At 51.3% G+C, this 24609-nt stretch overlaps 2 protein-coding genes across 6 annotated transcripts in view; both read right to left on the bottom strand.

Annotated features, from left to right (window-relative positions):
- Positions 1-181: 181 nt before the first annotated feature.
- SLC25A18 (solute carrier family 25 member 18) lies at positions 182-16793 on the bottom strand. Of its 3 annotated transcripts, none has more exons than XM_073223261.1 (11): positions 16581-16793; positions 13152-13458; positions 9245-9360; positions 8331-8453; positions 8119-8174; positions 7187-7277; positions 5135-5253; positions 3406-3568; positions 2548-2702; positions 1893-1968; positions 182-1488 (listed from the first exon to the last, which is right to left on the bottom strand). In XM_073223261.1, exons 3-11 carry the CDS (start codon positions 9262-9264, stop codon positions 1350-1352), a joined length of 942 nt encoding a protein of 313 aa, XP_073079362.1. In that variant the 5' UTR covers positions 9265-9360; positions 13152-13458; positions 16581-16793; the 3' UTR covers positions 182-1349. The 3 variants fall into 3 exon arrangements, with proteins under 3 accessions (XP_073079362.1, XP_073079360.1, XP_073079361.1); XM_073223259.1 differs by having other exon boundaries at positions 13156-13458; positions 16581-16792; XM_073223260.1 differs by lacking the exon at positions 16581-16793 and adding an exon at positions 13540-13670 and having other exon boundaries at positions 13156-13458.
- Positions 16794-23108: 6315 nt separating this feature from the next.
- Positions 23109-24609, bottom strand: part of CECR2 (CECR2 histone acetyl-lysine reader) — a 191552-nt gene continuing 190051 nt past the window's right edge. For all 3 annotated transcript variants that reach the window (XM_073223258.1, XM_037014936.2, XM_037014937.2), the window contains 2 exons: positions 24479-24590; positions 23109-23224 (listed from right to left, as the gene is read on the bottom strand). In XM_073223258.1, coding sequence (XP_073079359.1) covers positions 23219-23224; positions 24479-24590 — 118 coding nt within the window. In that variant the 3' untranslated portion in view covers positions 23109-23218. The remainder of the gene's footprint in view (positions 23225-24478; positions 24591-24609) is intronic.

Here is a 24609-nt window from a genome sequence, read left to right as displayed (position 1 = left end):
CAGGGTGTGTGCTGACAGACAGCATCACAACTTGAATCTGTTCACCTCTGTGTCCTTCGGCACTCCCTGCTCGTTTTTACCAGACCGTTACCCAGCAGTGTTCCTTCCAGCCTTTATACTCTTCCACACACACCACCCAGAGCTGTTCAGCATTACTGGTCCTCTAAAGGATTTGACAGCCTTACGGAGGCAATAGTTTTATTAGCTTTGGCTGAGTCAGAAAAGAAAGGGTTTGTTAGAGAGGGGTTACTGTGTGTTAGGCCTGAACCTTTCCACAACAGCCCTTCTTCCCATTCCTTATTCCCTGTTTGCCCCTCAGATGACTGCTGAGTTGCCCCAGGCTTTGCAGGTAGGCAGAGCTGGGGTTGGAACTCGTGTCTGCCTCACGAGCCCACATTCATGTGCAGTCCTCTCCATAGCAAATTTGTCTTTAGGCCAAGCACTTCATCACCAACATCAGGTCAGGGGGGACTAGTGTCAGTACCAGGTTCTGGGACAGGCATATTTTCTGCATGTCTAAGATTCCCGGTCACAGCAGTCTCTCAGGAAGGACTTGGGGCATGTGGGTGCTGTCACAGCTTATTCAGTTCCTTAAGGTGATGCAGTTATGAAGGGGTAGAGTCAGTACAAACCCAGGCCCAGTGTGACCTAGAATCCTGCGGCTACCTTCCAGCCCCCAGTGATCATCTGATAGGTGACGGAGATTTGTCTCAGCGTCTGTCTGTACTGGGCTCTGAGGTGGACCTGGGACTGTAGGTGGTGGTACACCCTGTCTGCTCCCATGACGGAAGGACGAGCTGTTAGCTGGTGGACTTTATTTTAAACGATCCTTCCTGGACATTGGTCTGCAGGCACCTGTGCCCAGAAGGAGAACGTGGGGCAGGATGTCTGCCCCACCTGCCTGGCTGCTCGCCCCTCAGCCATCCACAATTGGGCAGGATTTGCCAACTGAGCTCTTCCATGGTCCCCTTCAATTTCTGGCCCTCTTTTTCCCAAAATCAGCACTAGGACTAACCATAAGTTACTCGGAATTATAAGAGCAAGTTCTCACTGATTTGGGCATACTGAGTTTGGGTGTGAAACAATGTAGAGACAGCCCTTCTATCTCAGCCATCTGTCAGGCCCTGCAGTCAGTAACACCAGAGTAGGAACAATAATAGGCGGTCAGGGGCTTTGGAAGCTCCCAGGTAGGTGAAGCCCAAAGACAAGGAATGCAGCTGCCTGGGGAGGGAGAGGTCTATGCCAGCCGCCTGTCAGGAGGCGGCTCTGGGCAGAGAGGCAGAGTGCAGGCTGGGGCAGCGGGCGAGAGATGGCCGCAGGGAAAGGGGCTTGGGCTCCAGCTAAGCTACTCAGAACACTTTTAAGATGCGCTCGCCGATGCCGATGAAGTAGACGCCTTGGGCGATCCCAAAGAGAGGGGCTACGACCAGGGCCCGGCAGCCCGCTCCTTTTAGGAAGGCGGATGGGCCCTCCTGAATCCAGAGTTTCCTGGGGAGAAGGAAAGGCTGTGTGAGCTGATAGGCAATCATAGCTGCATGCAGTGCTCAGTGTCCCCTCCTCCCTTGGTACGTCTTCCTTTGAGAGGAGGGGCTCTTTCCACAGCAGGAGCCAGGCCCAGGGGCGGGGGCCTCGCTGCACCCATTCCATGTGTGCAGTTTGTTGCTAAGCGTGGGGCCAGGCACGGGGACCGCCTCAGTGTGGCTACGCTGGGGGAGAAGGGTGCTGTCCGGAGGAAGGAGAAGAAACAGCTGCAGGGCATCCTGTTCTGTTCGAGGTGATGGAAGGGGACAGATTTCAGATCCAGAGCTCTGCCTAGTGTGGGGATTGAGCTGTTCTCTAGGTTGGCGCAGGGCAACCCCAACACAGAGGCCCGGGGACTGAGGGGCACTCACCGGGCACAGTCAGTGACCCCACTGTAGCTGTCCTCGCCCAGGCCTTTCTTTAGGGTTTGGATTCGAGTTTTCAAAACTAAATTGAGCAAAAGTTAAAGTAAATAGTGAGCGTTGGCTTTGACTGCCCCCCACCTTGGAGCAGCTCATGTCCTGTTAGAGCCAGCCTGTCAGCAGCTGGGCCTGAGGCCCTGTGACATGGATGGGACACTCCGCATGGCCCGTCTGCAAGATGGAGAGTCAACCTGCATGGCCCCCAGGTTAGTCAAACTGTCGGGCTCCAGCTGCATGTCACGGAGCTGGGTGTGGCTGCCAGGGACGCTGTCACCCTGCTCAGCTCTTGCCTATAGCCCCCAAGTTGAAACCAGCAGCAGCCGTGGACAGCTGAGGCTCATGACTGTGCTGGGGCAGAAAGCCGATGCAGTCAGCCTCTGAGGGCAAGGGGCCTCATCAGTACACAAGTGAAGGTGGCCTGGGCCCCACGTTCCCCTGGGAGGACCTGAGTGAATTTCTGCTGGTAGCATAGGTTGTGACCCAGGAGGGTTATCAGGTTGGGGCTGTTCCTCTATCCTAGAAGTGCAAAATTAGTTTTTATCTATAGACAACTCATCTGTAGAGCAAGTCAGCCCTCGAGGCCTCCGTACCCCGAAGCACTTACCATCCAGAGGTGTCACTGTGATGGCAGCTATGGAGCCCGCAGCACAGCCTGACATGAAGGAATGTGCAAAGGAGGCCTTCCCCGTGAGCTCCTGGACTCCAAGGCTGTTCAGGTTGGCAAACAGCGGGAAGTAGAGGACGGAGAAGGGGATGTCTCTGCCGGTGGAAGGGGGTGTGCTGAGCTGTGAGCGCTCAGGCCTCCCCAGGTGTGTGTGTGGCAAGCCCCTTGTGTGAGCTGGGCTCAGCAGACATGCACTGGCGCCTGCTCCTGTGCCCCAGCCCTGGCCAGCTGGGTGCAGGGGAAAGGATGGATTCACCGCCCATACCCAGCTTGGCACCCGCCCCCAGTGCCTGGCCTGGACCTCCTGATGAGCGGGATGCAGAATAGAGGCTGGGGAAGGCAGGCTGATGCAGAGAGCTAGAGGTGGCTGCCGAAGAGCCATGCGCCACCTGTGAGGTGTGGGGCAGGCAGGAAGGTGAGGCTCACTTACTGTCACCCAGCTGATAGAACAGAAGCCCTGGCCTGGGACACTTGCAACCAGCTAGAAGGATTTTGGCCAAGTGGCAGAGTAAAACAGGCCCCACCCCTCATTTACTTAAAAGTGACCCACAGTCAATTGTAGATGGGCATTTGTAGGGGTGTGTGGGCCACAGAACACCCAATACTTACGTGGGTCTGGTCACAAAAGTGGGGCCTAAAAGTAGTCTTCAGGTACTCAGCCCTGCCCAGTTCTGGACTAAATGTGCCACAGAGAGAGTCTGCTGTCTGGGTCTGAATATTCTAGACATCCCTTGCCCTTGGCTTCCTCCCTGCCACCAGGTCCTCCTTCTGTGTCCAGGTTCAGGAGGGAAGCCTCACCTGAGGAGCGTGGCACCCAGACCCTTGTAGAGCCCAGCCAGGCCCTGGGTGCGCAGCAGCTCCCTGGCGACAAGGGTGGCAGATGGGCGCCTGTGGGTGGATGCTGAGCCAGTCATGTAGGACCTGGAGGCGCATGGTGCCGAGTCCGAACCCTGGTGGTGGGCTGCCAGAAGGGATAGGACAGACTCCCCTCACCCCAGGCTGACACCTGCTGGGGTTCTGAGGATGGGCTTGGGTTTAGAGCACTAATGTCTGGCTCCTAGGGAATCTAAGATCTGGATTGTCCAGTGAGTCCCTGCTGCTCCCTGCCTGGTATGCTTTTTTATAGGAAGCTGTAGTGGTGTGCAATTCCTCATCCTCTTAGCACCTGACTTACACTTCTAAACCATCTCTGGGCCTGTTGACATAATTTCATCCTGTTAGCACTTTAGAACATAGGAATCCTATATATCTTTGTCCAAAAACTCTCCTTCAGACTTCCAGAGTGTCTCTTCCATGTAGAATCCCAAATTTAAGTGAACATGCCCTTTTTTCCCTTCACCCGTTACATAGAATTAGATTCTTAATATGTCAACCCATTTTAGTTGAATAATTCAGAGCCCATAATTTGATGAGTTAAACATCTAATAAACAGAATGGAATTATTTCTGTCCTGAGCATATTAAATACAAGCATTTCAAATGAGTCTCATTAATGACCACTGGATTCAATGCGCTAAAATTGTGTGAATGCTTATTTTCTTAATTCTCAGTGTTTGAGAAGTTTTCCCTAGATTGTAAGTCCCTGCTAACAGGAAATTATTTCATGTCCCAGTTTGATTTGATGCCCAGCATGGCAGCCTTTCTTACCAAGAAGCCATTTACTAGTACATATGTTCTAAGGGTGGTACCACAATTAATCTTAAGAAGGCAGGTCACTGATGAACATTATTTCCCTGTTGTCTGCTTTAGATGAACATTCATTCATTCATTCATTCCTCTATTTCCTGTCTTTCACTTATTTTTAAAGGTTTTAGGAATACTAAAACTTCTCATCCAGGTTGAAAAATCATGAAAAAGACTAGTCTTTGCAGAGGAAAACAGTGGGGACTTCCCAGGCCCTGAACTGGATTCTTAATGCATTTTTATTTGCCTCAGGCTGGTTTGAAGGCTAGCACAGGACACGTGGACAGCTGGTGAAGGACAGCCACACTCACTGAGCACCTCATCAGGGTTATTCAGACCCTGCAGTTTACCTCTGAGAAGCAGCCCTCTGCCTACCTAGGGCCGGCCCCCTTCCATTGGACTTGTTCTCAGTAAATACTTAGGTAGCTACAGCACTCCTATTGTATGAGTATGAGGATCTAGAAAAGGGCCAAACCTCTCTCCCAGAGAAAACCAAAAGAATAGAATGGTTCTCTTTGCCTTCGCCTTCCTACAAAAGCCAGCTTCTACTGCATTACATAATATAGCATGATATAACTTCTGTTGACTGAAGTATTCATGAGTTAGGTGGTTGACATTCTTAAAATCTGTAGGAAACCAAACCAAAATGTCAGGGCTGTATGATGGAGGTAGTAGGTATTCTTTGTCCCTCCTCATTCAAGAGTCTCCTTTCTCTGCTATAGTTCTAGAGCTGGAATTTTGAAACAGAATGGTAACCATACAATACAGACTGCTGCTGCTGACCTGGAAAGCTGATTGGATCACAGCCCTTCATTTATGCCATGTGAAGTTGGGACAGGCCTCACCCAGGCGCCCAGCATCCTGCAGCTGAATCTTGAGCATTTCCATGGGACAGGTAACCACCACCTGGCACACTCCAGCTCCACAACCAGCCAGCATTTCCATCTTCAGGTTCCGCTGCCTCCTGTGGTACCGGGAATCCAGTACCTTCAGCCACAGGCTACCCCAGCCCACCCATCCTCCCTCCCTCGTTAACCAGGACTTCCCATGCCCAGTATTTAGCTTGTCCCCATAAAGACATGAGACTAAATTTAAAATGGACCTTCAGGGAGGTAGCACCTGCACTGAGGTTAAGCTCATATAACAGAGCCACCCATTCCCTGACCTACGCAAAGTCACTTGGGTGATGGGAGGCACAGAGGGAAATAGCAAGTGTTTGGGGTTGATACTCAAAATTTCATCAGCATAAAAGCATAAATGGAACAGAATCAAGAGCATAGAAATAAACCCATACATTTGCAGTCAACTAATACTTGGTTAGGGAGTCAAGAATACTCAATGAAAAAAAGATGGTATCTTCAATTAAATGGTGCCAGGAAAACTGGACATTCACATGTAAACAAATGAAACAGCTCCTGTCTTACACCACTCATAAAAACTAACTCGAAATGGATTAGAGGCTTAAATGTAAGACCTGAAATCATAAAGCCTCTAGAAGAAAACGGAAAAAACTCCTTGACTTGTGTCACCTGAAGCCTGAGCAACCAAACAAACAGTAATGGTCAGGCTGCGGCAAACAAGCTTCCACACAGTAAAGGAAACCAGGAAAGTGAGACGGCGACCTACTGGGTGGGAGAACATCTGTGCAAATGATGCATCTGACAAGGGGTTAATATCCAAAAACAAAGAACTCACACAGCCCAATAGCAAAAAGTAATCCAATTAGAAAATGGGAAGATCTGGTTAGACATTTTCCCAAAGACAAATGGCCAACAGGCATGTGAAAAGGTGCTCCACATTACTACTAGTCAGGGATATGCAAATCAAACACAATGTGATGTCATCTCACACCTCTTAGAATGGCTGTCATAAAATAGACCAGGGATAGCAGGTGTTGGCGATGATGTGGAGGAAAGGGAGCCCTCCCACACTGTTGGTGGGAATGTCAGTTGGTGTGGAAAGCAATATGGAGGTTCCTCAAAAAGTAAAAAATAGAGATGCCATATAATCCAGTAATTCCATTTATGGAAATCTATCCAAAGAAAACAAAATCACTAACTTAAAAAGATATATGCACCCTCATGTTCACTGCAGCATTATTTATAATAGCCAAGATACAGAAGCAACTGAAGTGTCTGTTGATGGATGAAAGGCTACAGGTGGTACATGTACACAACGGAATAGTACTCAGCTGTAAAAAGAATGGAATCATGCCATTTGTGATGATGTGGAAGGACACTGAGGGTGTTAATGCTCAGTGAAATGAGCCAGAAAGACAAATGCCATATGATGTTCTAGAATCTAAAAAACCCAAACACATTAAAAAAAAAAAAAAAGATTTGTGGTTACCAGAGGCAGGGGGAGGGGGGAGGGGAATTGGGGGAAGGTGGTCTAATGGCACAAACTTCGTTGCAAGTCCTGGGGCTGTGATGTGTGTGGCTATGGCTGACAGCTCTGTGGCATATTTGAAAGTTCCTAAAGGAGTAGGTCCTAAAAGTTATCACAAGGAGAAATTTTTTACTATTTGAAATGATGGCTGTTAACCTGTGGTGATCATTTTACAGCACATCAGGTTCATGCTGTGTGCTTTTGCTGCATGTCAGATCTTATTAAAACTAGGGAAAATTCATCAGCTAGTGGATGAATGCCTGTGTGCACTTTATGGTCAGTCTGTCATTTTATCATCTGATTTATGTAGAATTCCCAAATTACACCAGCTTCATTTTTTTCCATTCATTTTGTCTGCCAAAACACACATACTAACCCTCAGTCATTGTGTGTACCTATTAGTACACAAGCAGACAGGTAAACAACACACGTGCGCAGTCCTGCTGCTGTTCCCTTCCAAAACATGGGCATGCTGCGAAGGACTTATGTCCCACCCGACCCGGCCATACCCATCTTCCATCAACAGCTGGCGGAAGAGGTCGTTGGCTGCCAGTTTGATGGCCTTCTCTGGAGTGACCAAGGTCAGGTTCACAGCAGCCCCTGGAAGCAAAGCAGAAAGCTGTTAAGCCCAGGTCAGAAGCAGCAGTCCCCCGAGTCTGCTGCTCACACAGCCTGCTCTCAGCCCTAGCCAGGTAGGCTTCTGGGAGAATCTGACGTCCTGGCGTGGGGGTGGGTGCCCAGGAGGGTCCTCTGCCTACGTCATTGGAACAAGTTTCTTCCATCTCTGCTGGGGTGTCCACCTTCCTGGGTGTGTTTGCGGGCTCGCCAAGTGGCCTCACCAGTGCCACCTGTCTGCAGTGATAAATGAGCAGCTCCCCACATTAAGCCCCGGTAGTAAGGTCCCGGGGGCAGACTGGTTTCAGTTTCTCTGCTGCCCCAGCCCAGTTGCCGCAGCTCTGTGGGTCACAGAGGTTTGGCCTCTATTTCTTGGGTGCTGGCTTTGTATGCACTTCCCTAGGCATGTGGCCTGGATGGGACCCTTCCCCTTCTCTGTCCCTGGCAGCCTCTTGGCCTCCTGCTGTTAGCTTAGCCTCTGGATGCTGTGAGGGCCGGCTTGTGGTGGGGAGTTCAGGGACTCACATGCTTCTGGCATCACCCAGTGAGGCAGTGGTGGTACCGGGAAGGGAGCCCAGGGCTCCTGGGGCCGTCTGCTCCTTATGTCCCCCCTAAAACTGTAACCACCTCTGTCTCCACCCGAGAACATGAGGGCTCGTGGAAAGCAATGTGGTCCAGGGTCAGGGTAGTCCAGGCCCCACCCCAGGAGTCCCGAGGGTGGAAGGAACGTGGATTCTCAACCATCTGACCTCAGAGGCTAGTACCCCGGGCACCCCTCTGTCCTCATGGGGCCCAGCCAGCCCCCAGGGATGCCTGAGGAGCCCACCTCGGTACATGCCCAGGAAGCCCTCCGCCCTCGCCGTTTTCATCAGGCAGTCTGTCCTGGAAGCAGAGACCAGGAGGGGAGTTCAGCAAGCAGCTGGTTGGGCTGGCGGTGTGCCATCGGCCCCCAGCCAGGCCCTGAGCCTCCTGCCCACCCGCCAGTCCAGGACAGTTCCCTATGCCCATGTCCCCGGCCCATCCCTCAGCGGTACCCACATTCCCTTGTAGATGCCTTTTCCATGCTGGTTCTGCAGTCGAGTCTTGGCCAAGTCGATGGGGAACACACAGGCGACCCCAACAAGCCCTGCCACGCCTCCATTGATGAGTTTTGCTGGGACACTAGGCCGTGGGGGACACAGTGAGGGGAGGTGCAGCGGGGGCCAGGAGGGGGTGGGAAGGAAGGCGGGAGGGCAGGAGCTGGGGAGAGGTGGGGCCCAGTGCTCTGCCAGCCGTGGATGGGCCAGCTCCGTCCTGGGGGCCCCTTTGGGGCAGGCTTCTCAGCCACTCGGGGCTTGTCCCACCCGGAGCCACACATGGGTGTCCACATGCACTGCAGCGTTGCTGGGGGCTGAGGGTCTGTGGGAACCGAATCTGGCCCCTGGTTCCGCTGCTCACTGAGCCAGCTGCTTTGCCTCTCTCGGCCTGTCCTTCCCCTCTGGCAAACCGGCCTTGGGCTTTGGGAGGACCAAGTAAGTTAGTGTGTATGTGAATGACAGCTATTATTAACAGTAAGAACCCAGGTTAAAGCACCGAGATGATGTGACTGGAGCCTAAAGAAAGGCAGGCCCCCGATGCCAAGGAATTGTGGGAGACGGACCCTCTTCAGACCCCTGGGGCCAGCGAGGGTCTCTTATCCTTCAGGCCAGAGCCAGACAGGGAGCAAAACATTTGGAGGTGGGTAGATGACCTGGAGGCGGTGAGAGCAGGTGATCGGTTTTCTCACCACAGCCTTGATAAGCAAGCGAGCTTCTCGGCCACAAACAACTGGCCCATGTTTTGTGTTCTGAGAAGCGTCCAAACAATGACTGGTGGCATTTAACAACTACTCTGGTTTGTGTATGGCCCTGGTGCACCCGTCAGCCATCGGGGAAGCGGGGCTGTGGAGGTGGCCCCAGCTGGCCCCAGTTTACCTCACGTCCTGCCTGGACATCCTGCAGGGCTGGGCGCTGCCAGGGTCCCAGGATGAGGTGGCTGTCGCTGCTCAGGGAGATGGCTGGCTTGGCCAAGGGGGTCCGCGTCGGTGAGTCTGGCCGCGTAGCAGGGGACAGCGCAGTGTTAGCGAGGACCCTACCCAACTCCAAGTGGCAGCAGTTCCCTCTTCTCTAAGTGGCCAAATAGTGCACGTGGCGTCTGGCCTGCCCCACCAGTGAGCCAGTGCCACCTGCTCGCGCTGACTTCCCCTCCCAGACCTTCGGGCTTCAGGAGTTGAGTTCAGGAGAAGGGGGCCAGGGAAGGTGGCCCAACTGAGGCTCGGGGCCAGCAGCCTGGGCCTGGGGCAGAGGCCTGGCTGCAGGAGTCTTGAGCTTGGAAGCCAGCCTCTCACAGCACCTGAGATTTCTGAAGCCACTCTTTGGCTCTTAGAATGTGTTTTCTGATCATCAATGGCCCTGTTAAAAGACTAAGCTGCATTAATAATGGACATACCTGCAAAGGCCCAGGACAGCAGGGGACGAGGCTCTGGGGTCTGGTGGGCGAGCGAGCTGGGCCCGCTCCCTAGGCCCCTCGTCTCCCATGCTCCCCAGGGCCCCCTGAGGAGCCAGCATGTCTGTTCTATTTTATTTGGGGAAGGGCAGAGAGATCGGTCTTTCCTCTGGTGTATACTGACTTATTCAGAATAAACCTACTGAGTGCCAGGCACTGACTGTTCCAAGTCTGGGATACAGTGGCAGATTAAAGACTAATTCTATTGGAGGAGACAAACAATGAATGAAACGAGCAAATCCTAAGGACACCAGACAGTGATAAAGACTGGAGGAAAAAATTCAGAGGGGAAAGTAGACAGGAAATGTCAGTGGGTGAGATTTTGTTGGCTTAACCAAGAAAGGATTCATCACGAAGGTGACTTGAGGGTCCAGCAGAAGTGAGGGTGGGCGCCACACAGGCGTCTATGGGCCCCAGAGCAGAGGGAGGCGGTGAGCTGAAGGCATTGCCGGGCAGCCAGGGAGGGGCGAGCAAGGGTGCGTGGTAGTCACCGGACCACAGGAAGATGGCACTGCACAAGGCCTTGGGGGGTCTGCCTAATGAGAAGAGATTGGTTGGCTAGGTCTGAGCATAACAACAGTGGCATGCTCTTGACAGAGCCATGTGGCCCAGGTGTTGAGGACAGCCAGCAGAGGGTCAGAGCTAAAGCAGAGGGCGATGACACCATAGCAGTAATCAGGCTGCTGGAGGGGTGACGAGGAGGTGGCATGGTTAGAGGCATTTGCTGAAGGCAAGGCCAGTAGGATTTCCTAATGGAGCAGACGGCAGATGAGTTAATGGAGGGCCCTGGGGTTTGGACCTAAAACACAGAAAAGTTGGAGAACATAGAGAAATGGGAAGCTGGTCTGCAAAGAAAGGAACAGAAAAGTGAAGCAAGCCCATTGGGGGAGAGACAGAATAAACATCCTCATGGAGGAAGGCTGAGACCTGTGCACTCCTGCCCCTGGGCCCCCTGACGCTGAGATGTCCCACTGGGCACTGGGGGCATTGTTGTTTAACTTGCTCGGACGGTTTCTGATACTCGTAACCCCGAGATTAGCAAAGGGGGTGAGAACTTGCAAACTACAAGCCCTAAGGTACAGAATGGCGTGAGGAACCCTGTCCTGGGCAGTGAGTTGGTGTGTCACCTGGCATCTCATGAGGTCCAACCACATGTGCCCAAGAGCTGGAGCTTCAGGGGACTTGGTGGCAAAATGTCAGGAAATTAGTGTGTTGGCTTCTCAGTGAAACATTTAATGAGGTGTGAGAGAAAGGCATGTAACTCCAGGCAGTCACCTTAAAAATGAACAGGAAACAACAGAACATGAAGGAATCCCTTTCTATCTGAAGCCAGACATTCAAATAATTGAGAATCTTGTGGCCATATTCCCTGCAGTTTCTAGAACTGAGTTACTGTTTTATCGATTGTGGCTTTCTGGCCATTGAATAAGGTTAAGAGAAGCCAGAGAAACGAGGGGGCACCCCCACTGTTAGGGCCACTCCCCAGCACCTCCACCAAATAGCTGTGAGGAGGTCTTCACCCATGCGAGTGCGTGTGCATTTCGGAGCACCAGCCTTGCTTGCCTCTCTGAGTCCCAGGCCTGGCAGTCCCCTTGGTCAGATTGCATGTGTAAAGCCCAGGTCTCGACCAGCCTTCTGGTGCTGGTGAATGTATTAGCGGACGGAGGTGATACAGGGGAAAGTGACAGCCCGCCAAGGTGCTAAAGGAGTCCTACGGCCACGGAAATCCCAACCTTGGCAACAGGGTCTATGCCTGCTCAATCCCTAAGGCAGTCCATGAGCCCGAGTGTTAGCCAGCCTGCAATCTTTGTGGAGCACCTACTGTGTGCCACTTTTAAGCAGCAGGGATATGGTGAGAACAAAAGCAAGGTCCCTTCCTTCATGGGGTTAAATTCTCCTGGGTCCGGCCTGGTAGGAAGAGGCTTCCCCAGTGATGCAGCCCACCTCCCACCGGCGCCTGGCCAGGGCGCTCACTACACTGCCAAAGAATTTACTAAGCTACTGGACAGTCACTGAATTCTTTAGTTTCACCACGAAAGGTGTGCTCTGCACTTTAGACTATCAGCCAGTCGGGAGGATTTCCCCTGCCTTGTTTTAAATGGAATAGAGGAAAAACAGTATTTGGTGGTACGGCAGACTGTTTATGCACTGGGATGTGGAACCACGGGGAGCTGCCTTTGGGACTGCCAGAGAAGGGCTAGATAATGAAAACGTGACCATCACTTGGACGACAGACTTTGTGTCATTAGCTGTGGATGCAGCGTCTGGTCACGACGCTGAGTCATCCCACGCTGGGAAGATCTGTGCATTTACCATTTCACATGTGATAATTGACTCAGAAGGAAGAGATCTGGATGTACAGGAAATTGTGTTTGCATGGCCTTAGCACCAAAGGGCGGAACGCCGCGGCCGGCCCGGTAAAGCCGTGGGATGGGGGGCCGGAGGACAGGGGGTCGCTGGGAGAGAACTGGAGAAACAGGACCGGGCTGGGTGACCGTCGGGCCTGAGGCGGGAGAAGGCCGAGGGGCGAGAGGAGGGCCGCCCGCAGTGAGTCCCCAGCCCGTCTGCGTCCCAGCCACACCGGCCCTGGGCCCGCGCCTTGCCTGCCTCCCTGGGGGACAGCCAGTCAATATGCCTAGGCAGCCGACCCCTTTCTTAAAACACATAGAAAAAATGAGAAAATTCGGAAGCACAGAAAGCTGTAGTCGTTCCCAGGCTTTCTCGGGGCCACATTCTGCGGGAGGGCGTCCAGAGGCACATCCGTGCGGAGCGGCTCCTCCGCTGTGACCTCGGCTGGCACTCCCCACCCTCCCGTACCAGCCATTCCCGGGGGCTGCCGGTGCTACGGGCCCGGTTCGCGCCGCCTTCCCGCGCCCACGCCCACCGAGCAGGCCCGCCCCGCCCCCGGAACTTCCCCCCCGCAGCGGACGCCTAGCGCTTCCCGGTGTCTCCTGACCGAGTGCACGTGGGCCACTGTCCCCAAGTCCCTCCTCCGTGACGACGCTCAGGCGCCCACCCCGCGGTGCCCTGCCGCGGGCCTCACTCCCAGCCCAACGAAGAGCCGCTCCAGGCAACGTCCCCGGCTCGCACCGAGGCGGGTGTGGAGGCCCTCTACTGCGTTGCCACGGCCCGCCGGGAGTGCCAGGCCGGTGACCTGCCCGCCATGCCCACGGGGCGGCGGCGCTGGGCCGGGCCTCGCCGACGGTCCCCGCGCCCACCCTTCCCCGAGCAGCAAATGAAGCGACTCGGCCGCTCCAACGTCCCCCGCAATTGTTCATTGGCCAAAAGAGGGTCTTCCTCACACCTCTAAGCTTGATACGCAGACAAGACACTCACCCACCTGCTTTCAGTAAAAACCTCTTTCCTGGCCGCCCCGACAGAGGAAGGCAGCGCTGAGGGTCCGTGCGCGCGGGAGGGGATCGTTGAGCCTCCCTCCCCAGTTTTCCCTCTTGCGTCTTCACGCGGGGTTGGTCTGAACGAAACCCCGAGGCGGCAACTGCGCAGCCCAGCTCAGCCACCCCAAGCTGTGAGTGGGTGGCTTGCTGTTTGCTTGGTGGCGGTATGATTGGGACAAAAGTTCAGGCTGGGAAGCGTTGCTCAAGGCACCTTCGGGGATGAGAGCACTCACCGCTCACGTGGAGACCTGGAGGTCAGGGAAGGAGGGCAAGCAGGTCAATGCAATGCAAACCCAGTTGCCGACCTGTGGTGCCAGAGCTAATCCCACCTCTCAGATTCAAGCGCCTTTCCACCCGCAGGTGTCCTGCTCCCGGAATGCTTCTGCACTTTTGGTGGCCTACAAGCACCCTCTGCAGGGACGCCTGCCCTGCTAGCTCAGCATGTTTCGTGGGCGCACTCAGCCTTGCCCAGGAGTGCTGTGGTGTTGATTTGGCACATTGCCTGCGCCCCAGAATGTTACAGCTCAGTTGTGAGCTCCTGAAGAGTCGAGGGGGTTCTTCCAGCTGCAGATTTTGTGGGCTTGAAGACCAAAGGCAGAGATAAAACCAAGATTCAATGTCTTTAGTGGCATACTGTCTGATGTGGGGCAAGGGATCAGGCAGTAGTGGGAATATATAAGCTGGTAAGCCATTCGGGTCCTGGAGGAAACAGGCCTTGCTGCCTGCTTGGAAATGAGGCATCAGCAGGGCAAGCTCTGAAGTCAGCCCCAGGCTCGAAGTCCAGCTCCGGAGTTAGTAAGTTACTTAACTTAGTGCTTTTCTGCACCAAGAGGGAACTGAGGCATCTACTCACAAGATTGCTGAGGCACAAGAGCAGGATGTAAGAATAGACTTTGGAGTCAGGCTGTTTTTGAACTGGTTTAAATTCATTTACCATTTACTAGCTGTGTGACCTTCAGTCACCTCTCTGGGCCTGCTTCGTGCTGAGAGGTGAACTACACTTCGTGCAGTGCCTGGCAGGTAACAGATGTTCACTAACTGGTCATTTGTCCCCCTTCTGGTGGGCAATGGAAGCTAAGGTGTGTATTTATAGGGGCCTAGAGGGCACAGCTCAGACGTGTGTCAACACCATGTGCTCTGCACAGGCATCCTGGCAAGAGATAGAATGGGAACCTGCATGCAGGGGGAACACGTGTGGTTTCTGTGAAGAATCAACAGGGCTTGGCAGCTGATTAAACATGTTGGGGACAGGTATTCGGTTTGAAAAGGTATCAGCAGAAGAGATTATCATCCCAACTAAGAGCATCAGTAGGTATGGGTAGGTAAGGAGAGAGTGGTGGCAGATTACTTTGGCTGTGGACATGAATTTAAAGTAGCAGCCACATAATGGGGGATGGCGATGAGTACAAGAGAGTGGTACCACCTCACACCTGCTAGGGTGGAATCATCAAACAAAACACATGCTGGCAAGGATGTGGAGAAACTGCAACGTTTGTGTGTTGCTGATGAGGATATAAAACAGTGCAGTCACTGTGGAATAAGGCAGTTTCTCAAAAAGTTAAAGATAGAACTACTGTATGATGCTGCAATCCCATTTTCAGATGTACACTCAGAAATTGATAGCAGGGTCTCAAACGTGTTTATGTACCCATGCTAATTATTCGGCAACATTTATAAGGGAGGGAGGAGAGGCTGATGGGATTTGGTCAGGGCGCAGGTAGGAGAGGCTGGAAAAACAAGGCACAAGGGAAAGTCAGCTTTGATGAGGGGGCACCATGGCAAGAAAGAAAAAGGTGGAGATTCGAAGCACATGACAAAGGGAAGATGAGGTCAGGCCATTAGTGCTGGAATGCAAGGAAGGGGTGGAGGGCCTTCTCGGAAAGGAGGAGCCGCAACAAGCTTGTTAGGAAGGCAGAATCCTGGGACCCACCCCCACCTAAGTAAACCAGACTCAGATCCTAATGAGATCATTCAGTGATTATGTATATTTAAAAAGCCTGCAGGTCGCTGGTTTTGGACAGTGGTCATTCAATGTGCACTGCACAAAATTACCAGGAAAACTGAAAAATCCTGCTGGACAGAGCACACCCGACTAATGACTCTGGGTGGTCCCAGGAATCTGTTTTTCTTTCTAAAGCCCAGGTTTTTAAATCCCTAATGGGCAGCCTAAACTGGCAATCACTGGTTTAGGGCATTTTCAAGGCCAGACAGCAGCTCAGTAGAATTTGTTGTATCAATCACAATGGCAGCTGGGGGGCATGTCATGGAGCGAGCAGGATACTGCCGACAGCGGGGAAGTCAGGGCAGGACTGTTTGAGGCACCAACAGCTGTCTGCTGCTGGATTTATGTCCCAAGAATAGTCCAGAAGGTGGGACAGGGAACAAGGAACTGAGTGGGATTTGATAGGCGGTGGAACAGCAGGGTGGCCAGGGGGGCTGGGCAGGATGCACAGGGTGCTGAGGGCATTTCTGAATTTTGCATCCATTCTTGTCCTGCAATCCTTCCCCAGGATTGGAAGAGAGGAGCACAGTTATCACCCCTCTCCTTGTCACCCAGCACAGTGATGATGAGGGGAATGCTGCGTCTGGCCTAAAGGAGACACTCAGCTCTGGGTAGGGTTCCTGAAGACTGAGGTGCAAATGCCTGTTGTCAGTGTCCTCAGACCTGTGTTTGCATCAGAACTGCCAGGAGGGCTGTCACAGATCAGTTTGGCTCAGTAGGTTGGGACAGTAAGTTGGAGCTTGCGAATCTGACAAATCCCCAGGTGCTGCTGCTTGTTGAGAGGTGACCCTATGACTCCAGGAAGGTAACAAGACTCTTCAGGGGAGGCTGGGGAGGGGGATGGGCCAAGTTTTCCCAAGACAAGCTCCTTCTTGCAGATCTGGGCCGTCTCTGGGAAATGTCCTTAGCATTGCACTATGGATCATCACTGATGGCTGAATCTTCTACATCATGTCATTATCACTCTAGCCTGGTGAAAGTCGAACCAAAGTGGAAAAGAGGAATCCACACTGAACAAGGACTAAGACTAGATACAGGGACTGCTCCATATGGCCCAGAGCACCAAGACACAGAACCCTGCACCAGCCCACATCTAGGTCCCTCCAAATTGAATGGTGCACGGCACCCCACCCTCTGGCACACATTACACTGCAGGAGGCCATAGAACGCTCCTTCCTTAGTCCTTTACTTCAGCTGTGCTGTGCATCCTTTGACACCTCGGAGGAATCGTTTTTCTCTCTCCAGTTATGCATCTGAGCAGAGAAAGCTATTTTCCTTTTGGTTAGTAATTAGGCAAAGTGCTAGGCACACGGCAGCTATTAAATAAATACTTACTGAGAACTAGACTGTGCGTTAAACGATCCTCACCTTGGTTCTGGGGTCATGCGCAGGCCCAGCTGTTGGACGTCTTTGTCTTTGTCTTCATCTCCCCACGCAGACGCAGTTCCTTCCCAAAGCAGAAACCTTGGATCTAATCCAAGGGATTGAATCCGCAGCTTTAAAAAATTTTCTCGTTATCAAGTGGCTGAGATAGGGATACTCTCCTTGGCATCTGCTGTCCGGAGAGGTACAAAGCCAGGATTCTAGGAGCAGACAGCGCTTTTCTGAACCTGAACACTTCAGGGCCCTCCATTTATATGCATGGCACAGATGCACAGTGGGTGGGACCTCAGCACACAACAGCCAGATCTGGGGGGGTTTCAACTGCCTTCTGGGCTAGCAGTTGACAGTCCACCTTTCACCAAAGGTTTTTACTAAAATTGCCTAAGGGAACTGGCAGAGTGAGCCCTGGTGGCAGAAGGGGACTAATGTAGGTGCACAGACGATCTTCCAAAACCCATGGGAAGCCAGGGGCCAGGAGCACAGATTTGCAGGGCGGATCCAGAGAGAACCCAGGGGGAGGGCACAGCGGCGGCCAGGCCCTCAGAGCTGCCCTGCCCCCCTGGCCTGGAGTCCAGCCACTGAGGAGGAAAGGCCCAATGGCATTTCTACAAAGGCATCTGTTGTGTAACAAAGTTTATTGACATAGGCCGTTCACCTCCCAGGAAGACTATTTAGAGGGAAGCTTGGCCTCCAGAAAAGCCCGACTGTGGGTTGTTTTCTCAATTCTGTTAGTAGCACCCAGAGAATGCAGAGATTAATGCAAAACTGAGCTCCTTGAGGAGACATTTCTATATAAAATTAAGATACCTTCCCTCCAATGACAGGAATTGGTTTAGAGACAAAAAGACGTTAATGTTTAAACAGAAGAACTTTCGGATGTTTTCAAATGTCAGAACATAAGTTCTGTCAGAGTTTGAGACTGAGCCTCATGTACACCCCCTCCCTCTTCCCCAAATCTCACCCCACTGCTTTCTTTTCAGGTTCCACTTTGAGATGAGCAGCCCCCAGAATATGAGTGGGACCACCTTTGTGTAAGGTCCGCACCCACACTTGGCAAGTATTACTGTCAAATAACTCCAAAAAATAGAGCCAGGTTAACACTACCCACTGTACCAAGTTTTGAAACAAGTTGATCAGTGGAAGATGCTTTGTTTTGGTCCTCAGATCTGGGAACACCTGAAAGGACAGTCATCTAAGCGCCAAGTTCTCTCATCCGCTGAAATGGCCCAGAAGGTGTGGCTGTGCGTGGTGAGGAGCCCATGTCACAGAAGAGTGGTTCCAACAGGGAACCCACGCATTTCAGGAAGCACATTTCACATGTACTTTAAGGCCTACATACTAATATGCAAGGCCAGGGCCCCGCTGCTGTGCCAGCACAAGGGGGCCAGGCTGCAGCAGGGTCCCCACTCCCTGCAAGGACAGACACTGAGAATCAAGTGAAACAAACAATCTGGTCAGCAGCATGTTGACCCTGGTGTTACATGAATGATTTTTCACTTTAAAGTTGATTTTTTGGTTTCAACAATTAAATGGAAATGCACCTACAAAACTAGAAAATATGATTGACCTGAGTGTTTTATAGGAAAAATGCTTTATGGTAGAACGACTGAACCACAAACAGTTTTCAGTGACAGGATAGTCTCAAAACATGTTAGCTGGTACCAACAATATATCAGAGGGGATAAGGCGACACCAAACAATTGGAGGGCGAGATGGAAAGATATGGCATTGCCCTAAAGAATGATAGACCCGAGTGAACAAGAGATTGGAAACGGTTCTCATCTGTAGTGGAATTTCTGAATGAGATTACTTAAAAGGCCCATTATTTAAGGATAAAACAGGCCAGGAATTTGGGTGTTGTAAGACCATGGCTGACAGAAAGGTGGCTACTTTTTACCTGTTCTTCCCTCCTCCCAGTAATGAAAGCACTCCTGGGAACTGGAAATGAAACATGAACTGGGGAGGAAGTACCTGCTCACTAGCCCTGTGGCCCCCACCCTGACCAAATGCTGCATGGGCAGCCCCAGGCCCAGCTGCCCACTGTCCCCTCATCACCTGGCCCCAGCCCACCCTAGACATCAGATCAAAACCAGCACGCTGCAGGTGTTTGAGGTAGGTAGGCTGTGCGGGTGGTTGGGCGTCAGGCCCGGCTGGGAAGAGAGCCTGACCCCACACCACGTGGGCTGTCAGCAGGCCCGTCCCACTCGCAGTCACCAAGGGCACACACCGCCCCCGCCCCGTGATGCGTGGTGGGGCGGGAGTTCAGCCTGATTATGAAAGTGACACATGGACACACACCACTCACATACCAGAGCCTGGCTATTTTAAGAATGTACTTTATACAAAATAACGAGTTCATATGGAAATAAATCTACAGACCTCCAAGATCAAAAAACTTCTTAAAAAGTTCTTTCAAAAAATTACCCAACACACAATATTGAACTAACTATTGAGGTAAGTGTCGCTCTCAGTGAAATAGGACTCAGCAGACCACGACAAAATATACACAATATAAAAATAAATAGCATTCCCCTTCCCAGTACTGGCCAGGAACGTTCGCACGGTTTGTGCAGCAGGAGGACACAATCCCTGACACTGCGTGGGGACGACCCAGGCTCCCAGGAGCCATGCGCGAGGCAGGGCAGGGAGACCCCCAGCCCCAGCCAGGGAAGAGGAGTAGAGCACACTGACCTTCCTCAGCATCCATACCCCTACCCGCTAAGCCCCACTCTTTGCAGAAACACATGCAGGATGTCACCTGGATATCAGGCATTTCTACATGGACGCTCAATCTCTCTATATGTGTGTTTAGCAAAGGCATACAAGCAGAGAGGGAGCCTGTAGACAAAGGTTTACATGAGATGGGACGCAGAAACGTTTGCTCAGGCTGTTCTTCCCAAGGGCAGGCAGGGCATGGCTCAGTGCCTGAAGGTGAACAGTGCAACCTTCCCAGGGCGAACACGGGGGCCTGGCTTTACTCTGTGCAGCAGTTCTCAATCACACTCTTAGTGCCTAGGTAGGACCGTGAGCCCAGGAGCAAAAGCCTCTGTGCGCTCAACCCAAATCCCAAGTATCCGCTGTGCAGTGCTCAACTGAGAGCTATCTGCAGGGACGCTGCGCCTCAGCTCCAGGTGGGCAGTGCTGCATTCACACACAGAGCCAACTCCGGCAAAGAGGGTCTGTGCACAATCTCACAGGGAGTGAACTGACAGGCACAAAGGGGCCAATGATGCTAGGAAACTCCAAGCCTTTCATTTCTTTGAAAAGTTTCTCTGAAAGCAACGTAGGATTCTGACACTGTTACTGACCTTGCCTTGGGACTGCTGGGTTAAGACTTCCATGAACTTCAACAGGTGTTAAGGGTGGTATGTCATTTCTAGATCTTAACTTCCGTCAAAAACAAAAAAAGAACAAAGTTGAGCCAAGTGGTGTGCATAGACTGCAGGCTTGTTCCTGACATGTGCTGAGGGCGGCACCGAGGGCCAGACTCCAGGGGGGTTACCAAGCACCACAGCACACAAATGCCGTGGGGACGTGAGCCACTTTCAAGGTCTGAGGGCAGCTGGGTGACTGGTCACTGGATGCTCAGGTCTGAGTGAATAAGGGGCATACCCACAGGTCTGAAGGTTCTCAATAAACAGAAGGAAGACGGGCATGAGAAAGGCTGCCTTTGAGAGTGGTCAGCCGTGGGCTGACTGGTGACCAAACCACGGGTAGCAGGTTCTTGGGACATGAAGGGGCTTTATTTTTGTTTTTAAAACGTGGGATGGAAAAGTTTTATGAATAGGAATTTGTGTGCTTTTGTCCTTATTCTCCACATGCATCTACCACAATACATTTAAGCCAATAGCTACTTTTTAAATAACAGACTCTGAACAGAAAACAAAACCCCAAACCAGAAACCTTCCAAAAGGCTCTACTTTTCTTTCTGTATCTTTTATTTCTCTTAGGTCTCTGGGAAGCAGTTTCCAGCTTATTAACAAACCCAGTAAAGGTTAGCTGTGAATGTGGAATGGCTGGGGAGTACTTTGTACCTCCCCTCTGGGGACCACGGGCCACTGCTTTTTGGACCTCCTCACCCCCATCTTCCCCTTAGTGTGTCACGAACCACACCCCTCTGATGGAGAAGACCACAGGGCATCTGTACCTGCCCGAGACACGTGAGCCAAGAGGTGCCAAAGTAAGAGAAGGTGTGGAGGGCAGATCCAAGAGCCAGTGATGAGACTGGGCTGCATGGCTCCTCCCTGCTTTTAGCAGATCTGCACTGCAAGGGCCATAAAGCCCAGGAAACCCTGCACAGGGTGTGAAGGCCCAGCCATCCCCCGTGGGACGCAGGACACAGCTGCCGCCCTGTCCCCAGTGTTAGTGTGATACAGAAGCTCTGGCTGCTATTGTCTCACTGTCTTCTCATCTCTCTACACACCAAGGAGATTAGGGATAAGAGAATTTACTGACTTGTTCTCTCAAGCAATAGGTACTGGGGGTCAGTCATGGGAGACTGAGGAGAAAAGGTCACCCGAACAGTGTGTACACAGCTGCTCAAATACCACTAGGATAGGAGTAAAGTGTACATGGTAGCCCAACTACTGCCTATGGACCCCTTGCTCATGCCCCAGGGTCACTCAGCACAAAGTACTGGCCAGGGTAGAGACCCTGTTGTGTGTGCTCCCACACACAGGTGCCAGAGGCTGTCCAGCTCAGGCCAGCTCTCCTGTAAGCCGCTGCCTGCAGCAGAAAGATCTGGGCCTGGGCCTGGTTCAGCCATCTTCTCCTCCTCCCTGCTTCTGCTTCTATAGGCACAGCAGCAGTAGGACTGCTTCAACCACTCCGTCTGCACTAGCTCAAGGATGCCCGACAGCTGCCCCAGACATTCTAATCTGCACCAGAGGTAGGTCTGAATCATATAAAAACAGCCTCAAACTGACCCCACTTAAAAGCACACCAAATTTAAAACTGACATCTATTAGAGAAATACCCTGTCTTGGGGGTGTTTGTGTTCCCTACAGCTCTTAATTCTGCCTGGGCCACAGGCCCCACCACAAGGTCTGTGAGCATTCACCTGATCCGAAGAAATCTGTACCAGGCGAGAGCTGGTCCGTGTGCACAACATGGATGTCTCCACAATGTGTCTCTCTTCCTACCGACAGCGTATGTTTAGCCCATATTACACAGGCTGTTCCATGGTTTGTAAATTATGCTGGACTTGGAAGAAAAGGTTCAATTGGCCCCTCACACAGTTGTATTTATCAGAAAGTAGGGCAGATTAATATTATATGGGAGTTTTTCTATTACTCCAAAGGCATGCTTAAAAATATGCTATTCTTTACAAAAATCTGTAAATTCAGGGCATGTTCCTTAGTTTCTCTTTTCTTTTAGAATATTCAAAAGTTTAAAACACGTGAGTCTTAACTTTGGTGGCATTTCTGCTAAAATCAAATACAGAATGCTAAAAAGGGAGAATCCAGTGTAATTCACTTCTAAAACTGTTAACTAATTTAATACTGCAAAATTGTTTCCTATCACAGATATGACAAATGATTTCCAAGTACTTGTTGATAGCTATTTAAATCACCATGAAATCACCATGACTTCTTTTACTGATTCACTTAAAATGAATAAAAACCCTATATGCTGAAATATTTCTAAATTCAACCTGTAAATCTACAGAATACATTTTTCCTATTCAAAACTGTGCAATTTCTTTATTGATACTACCATATACAAACCTGAGTAGTCACTTCCACAAAATGTGACCCATGCCAGAAAGCGTGATGCCTTTCAGATCACAGTCCAGGACGGTCTGTGGGGAGGACGATTCATTTATCTTCTAGTAAGTAAAACACTCCAGTGACCCTAATTCCTGACACTGGTTTACAACCTGGTAGGGCTGGTGGCAGTGAGGAAGGGTACTGCTCTCTTACATCCTGGATTCGGGCCACGAGAGAAGAGGGCAGAGGCCTCTGAGGCTGAGTGGCTGGGTGGCAAAACCAAGTCACAGGACTAGACCCTCCCGACCCTCCTCTCCAGCAACCACGGGCACTCACTGGACTGGACTGTAAACACGTGAAGGACCACACCAGTGCTGGGCCACCACAGTCAGAACTTCTGTTTCCTCCACACCCCCACCCACCCTCCCACTTTATGTACAATACATTCACCACCAACAATGAAAATTATCTTAAAAGGCAACATGTAAATTGTGTAAACTGGACCCAGCTCCAAAAATATTAATACTACGAGTAGTTCCTTCCCCAAATATATACCTGAGTTTAGCTGCTCATCAAAGTTTACAGGCACCACTCCATCCCTAAGTCTGCCCCTCCCCTAAGTTTAAGATGTTTTTCCCTGAACACAAGAGTCTCTGGATTTAAAAAACCCATCACTAATTCCAGTTCATTCGTGCTGTCAGCCACGCCAGAGATCCCAACCAGGACCTTTGCAAGCTGAGGGCCAGTCATCTAAGAGATGTGCCTCTCAGCCTCCAAGCGTGGCCCCAGCTCCTGGGTGGTGTGAAGTGAGGCCCTGTGAAGGGTGCGGTGGGGCACAGGGGTCGTTCCTCAAACTCCCATATTCTGGGCTTCATGTGCAGCTTCCATTTCTGTGGGGCATATTTCCTCCTTGGACTAGCTCTGAGAGAAACAAAATAAAGTTAATTTAAACAAAATGAATGATTATGTTAATTATTAAAAAAAAATTAAATAAACAAGAGCTGTACATGTTCCTCTATGTCTGGAAAAATGGCCTGATTTTTGTTTCACCAGTTTACTGCCAGAGGGTGAGTACTGAATTCTGGACCTCTGATTCAGACTCCAGCCCCATCACACAGGGGTCAAAGAAAAGTTTACATGAGATAAGGCATGTGGGAGCTCTTAGCACAGTGCCTGGCATGGAAGCAGCTCCTGAAGGCAGCTACTATCATAGCCAGCCCCTGGGCAACGTGGGGACACAGGTGCCAAGCCCCTGCTCAGCTGAAGTCCATGTATAACTTTTGATTCCCCAAAAACCTAACTACTAATAGCCTACTGTTGACTGGAAGACTTACAAATAACATCAACAGTTGATGAACATGTATTTTATAGGTTTATAGGTATTACACACTGTATTCTTATGACAAAGGAAACTAGATATAAGAAAATGTTTTTTTCAAATTGTCTCTAATCTCCAAAAAGTTTTCTAATAAATTTGTTGAAAAAACTGGAGGTTAAGTGGACCTGTGCAGTTCAAACCATGTAGTTCATGGTCAGCTGTGCTTTAAAACCTGACTGACTAGCATCTCAAATAAAATGAGTGAAGACATGCCAGATAAGGTATTGTAACAAAATAAAAGCTGGTAACACATAACATGGCGAGGGCACAGGGAAGGCAGTATAGCACAGAGAAGACAAATAGTGACTCTACAGCATCTCACTACAGTGATGGACAGTGACTGTAATGGGTTATGTGGGGAGGACTTGCTGATGGGGGCAGTCTAGTAACCAGTGTTGCCCATGTGATTTTATATTAATGATACCAAAAAAAAAGTGGGTTTAGCTTTGCACAGGTAATGAAAAACACCACAGAAGCTTGGGGGAGGACACCAAGGAAAAAATAAAAAAATAAAAGCTCATAGTCATTTGGGAGTAATCCCCAAACAGCTGGTTATGGTAACAACAGGAAAGGGTGTGGGAAGCACAGCAGAGCGACTGCTCTGGGCCTCCCCACGGCAGGGCCAGCTGGGAGCATGGGGCCACAGGGACCCTCCCACCCGCACCATTGAAGCAGTTCCCAGGAAAAGGTCCTGTGTCAGCAGGACACCCTGAAAGATTTTTCAGAATGGCGACGAACTCACGCTCACCCTGCCGCCGTTGGGAGGCAGGAGCACCCTACCCTCCAGTAGCCCTCACCTGCCCAAGAGGAAGCGCCGGGGGCGCACGTGGTGACAGCTCCTCCTGGGGTGGTGCAGGTGCCGGGGCCTCGGGGAGGGAGGGCAGGGACTGCGCTGGGTGCATTTGCATTCTGCAGCAAAAAGACAGGA

This window comes from Manis javanica, chromosome 15 (genome assembly GCF_040802235.1).
Source record: "Manis javanica isolate MJ-LG chromosome 15, MJ_LKY, whole genome shotgun sequence".
Lineage (NCBI taxonomy): Eukaryota > Metazoa > Chordata > Mammalia > Pholidota > Manidae > Manis > Manis javanica.
This window is presented reverse-complemented; position numbering and strand designations above follow the sequence as displayed.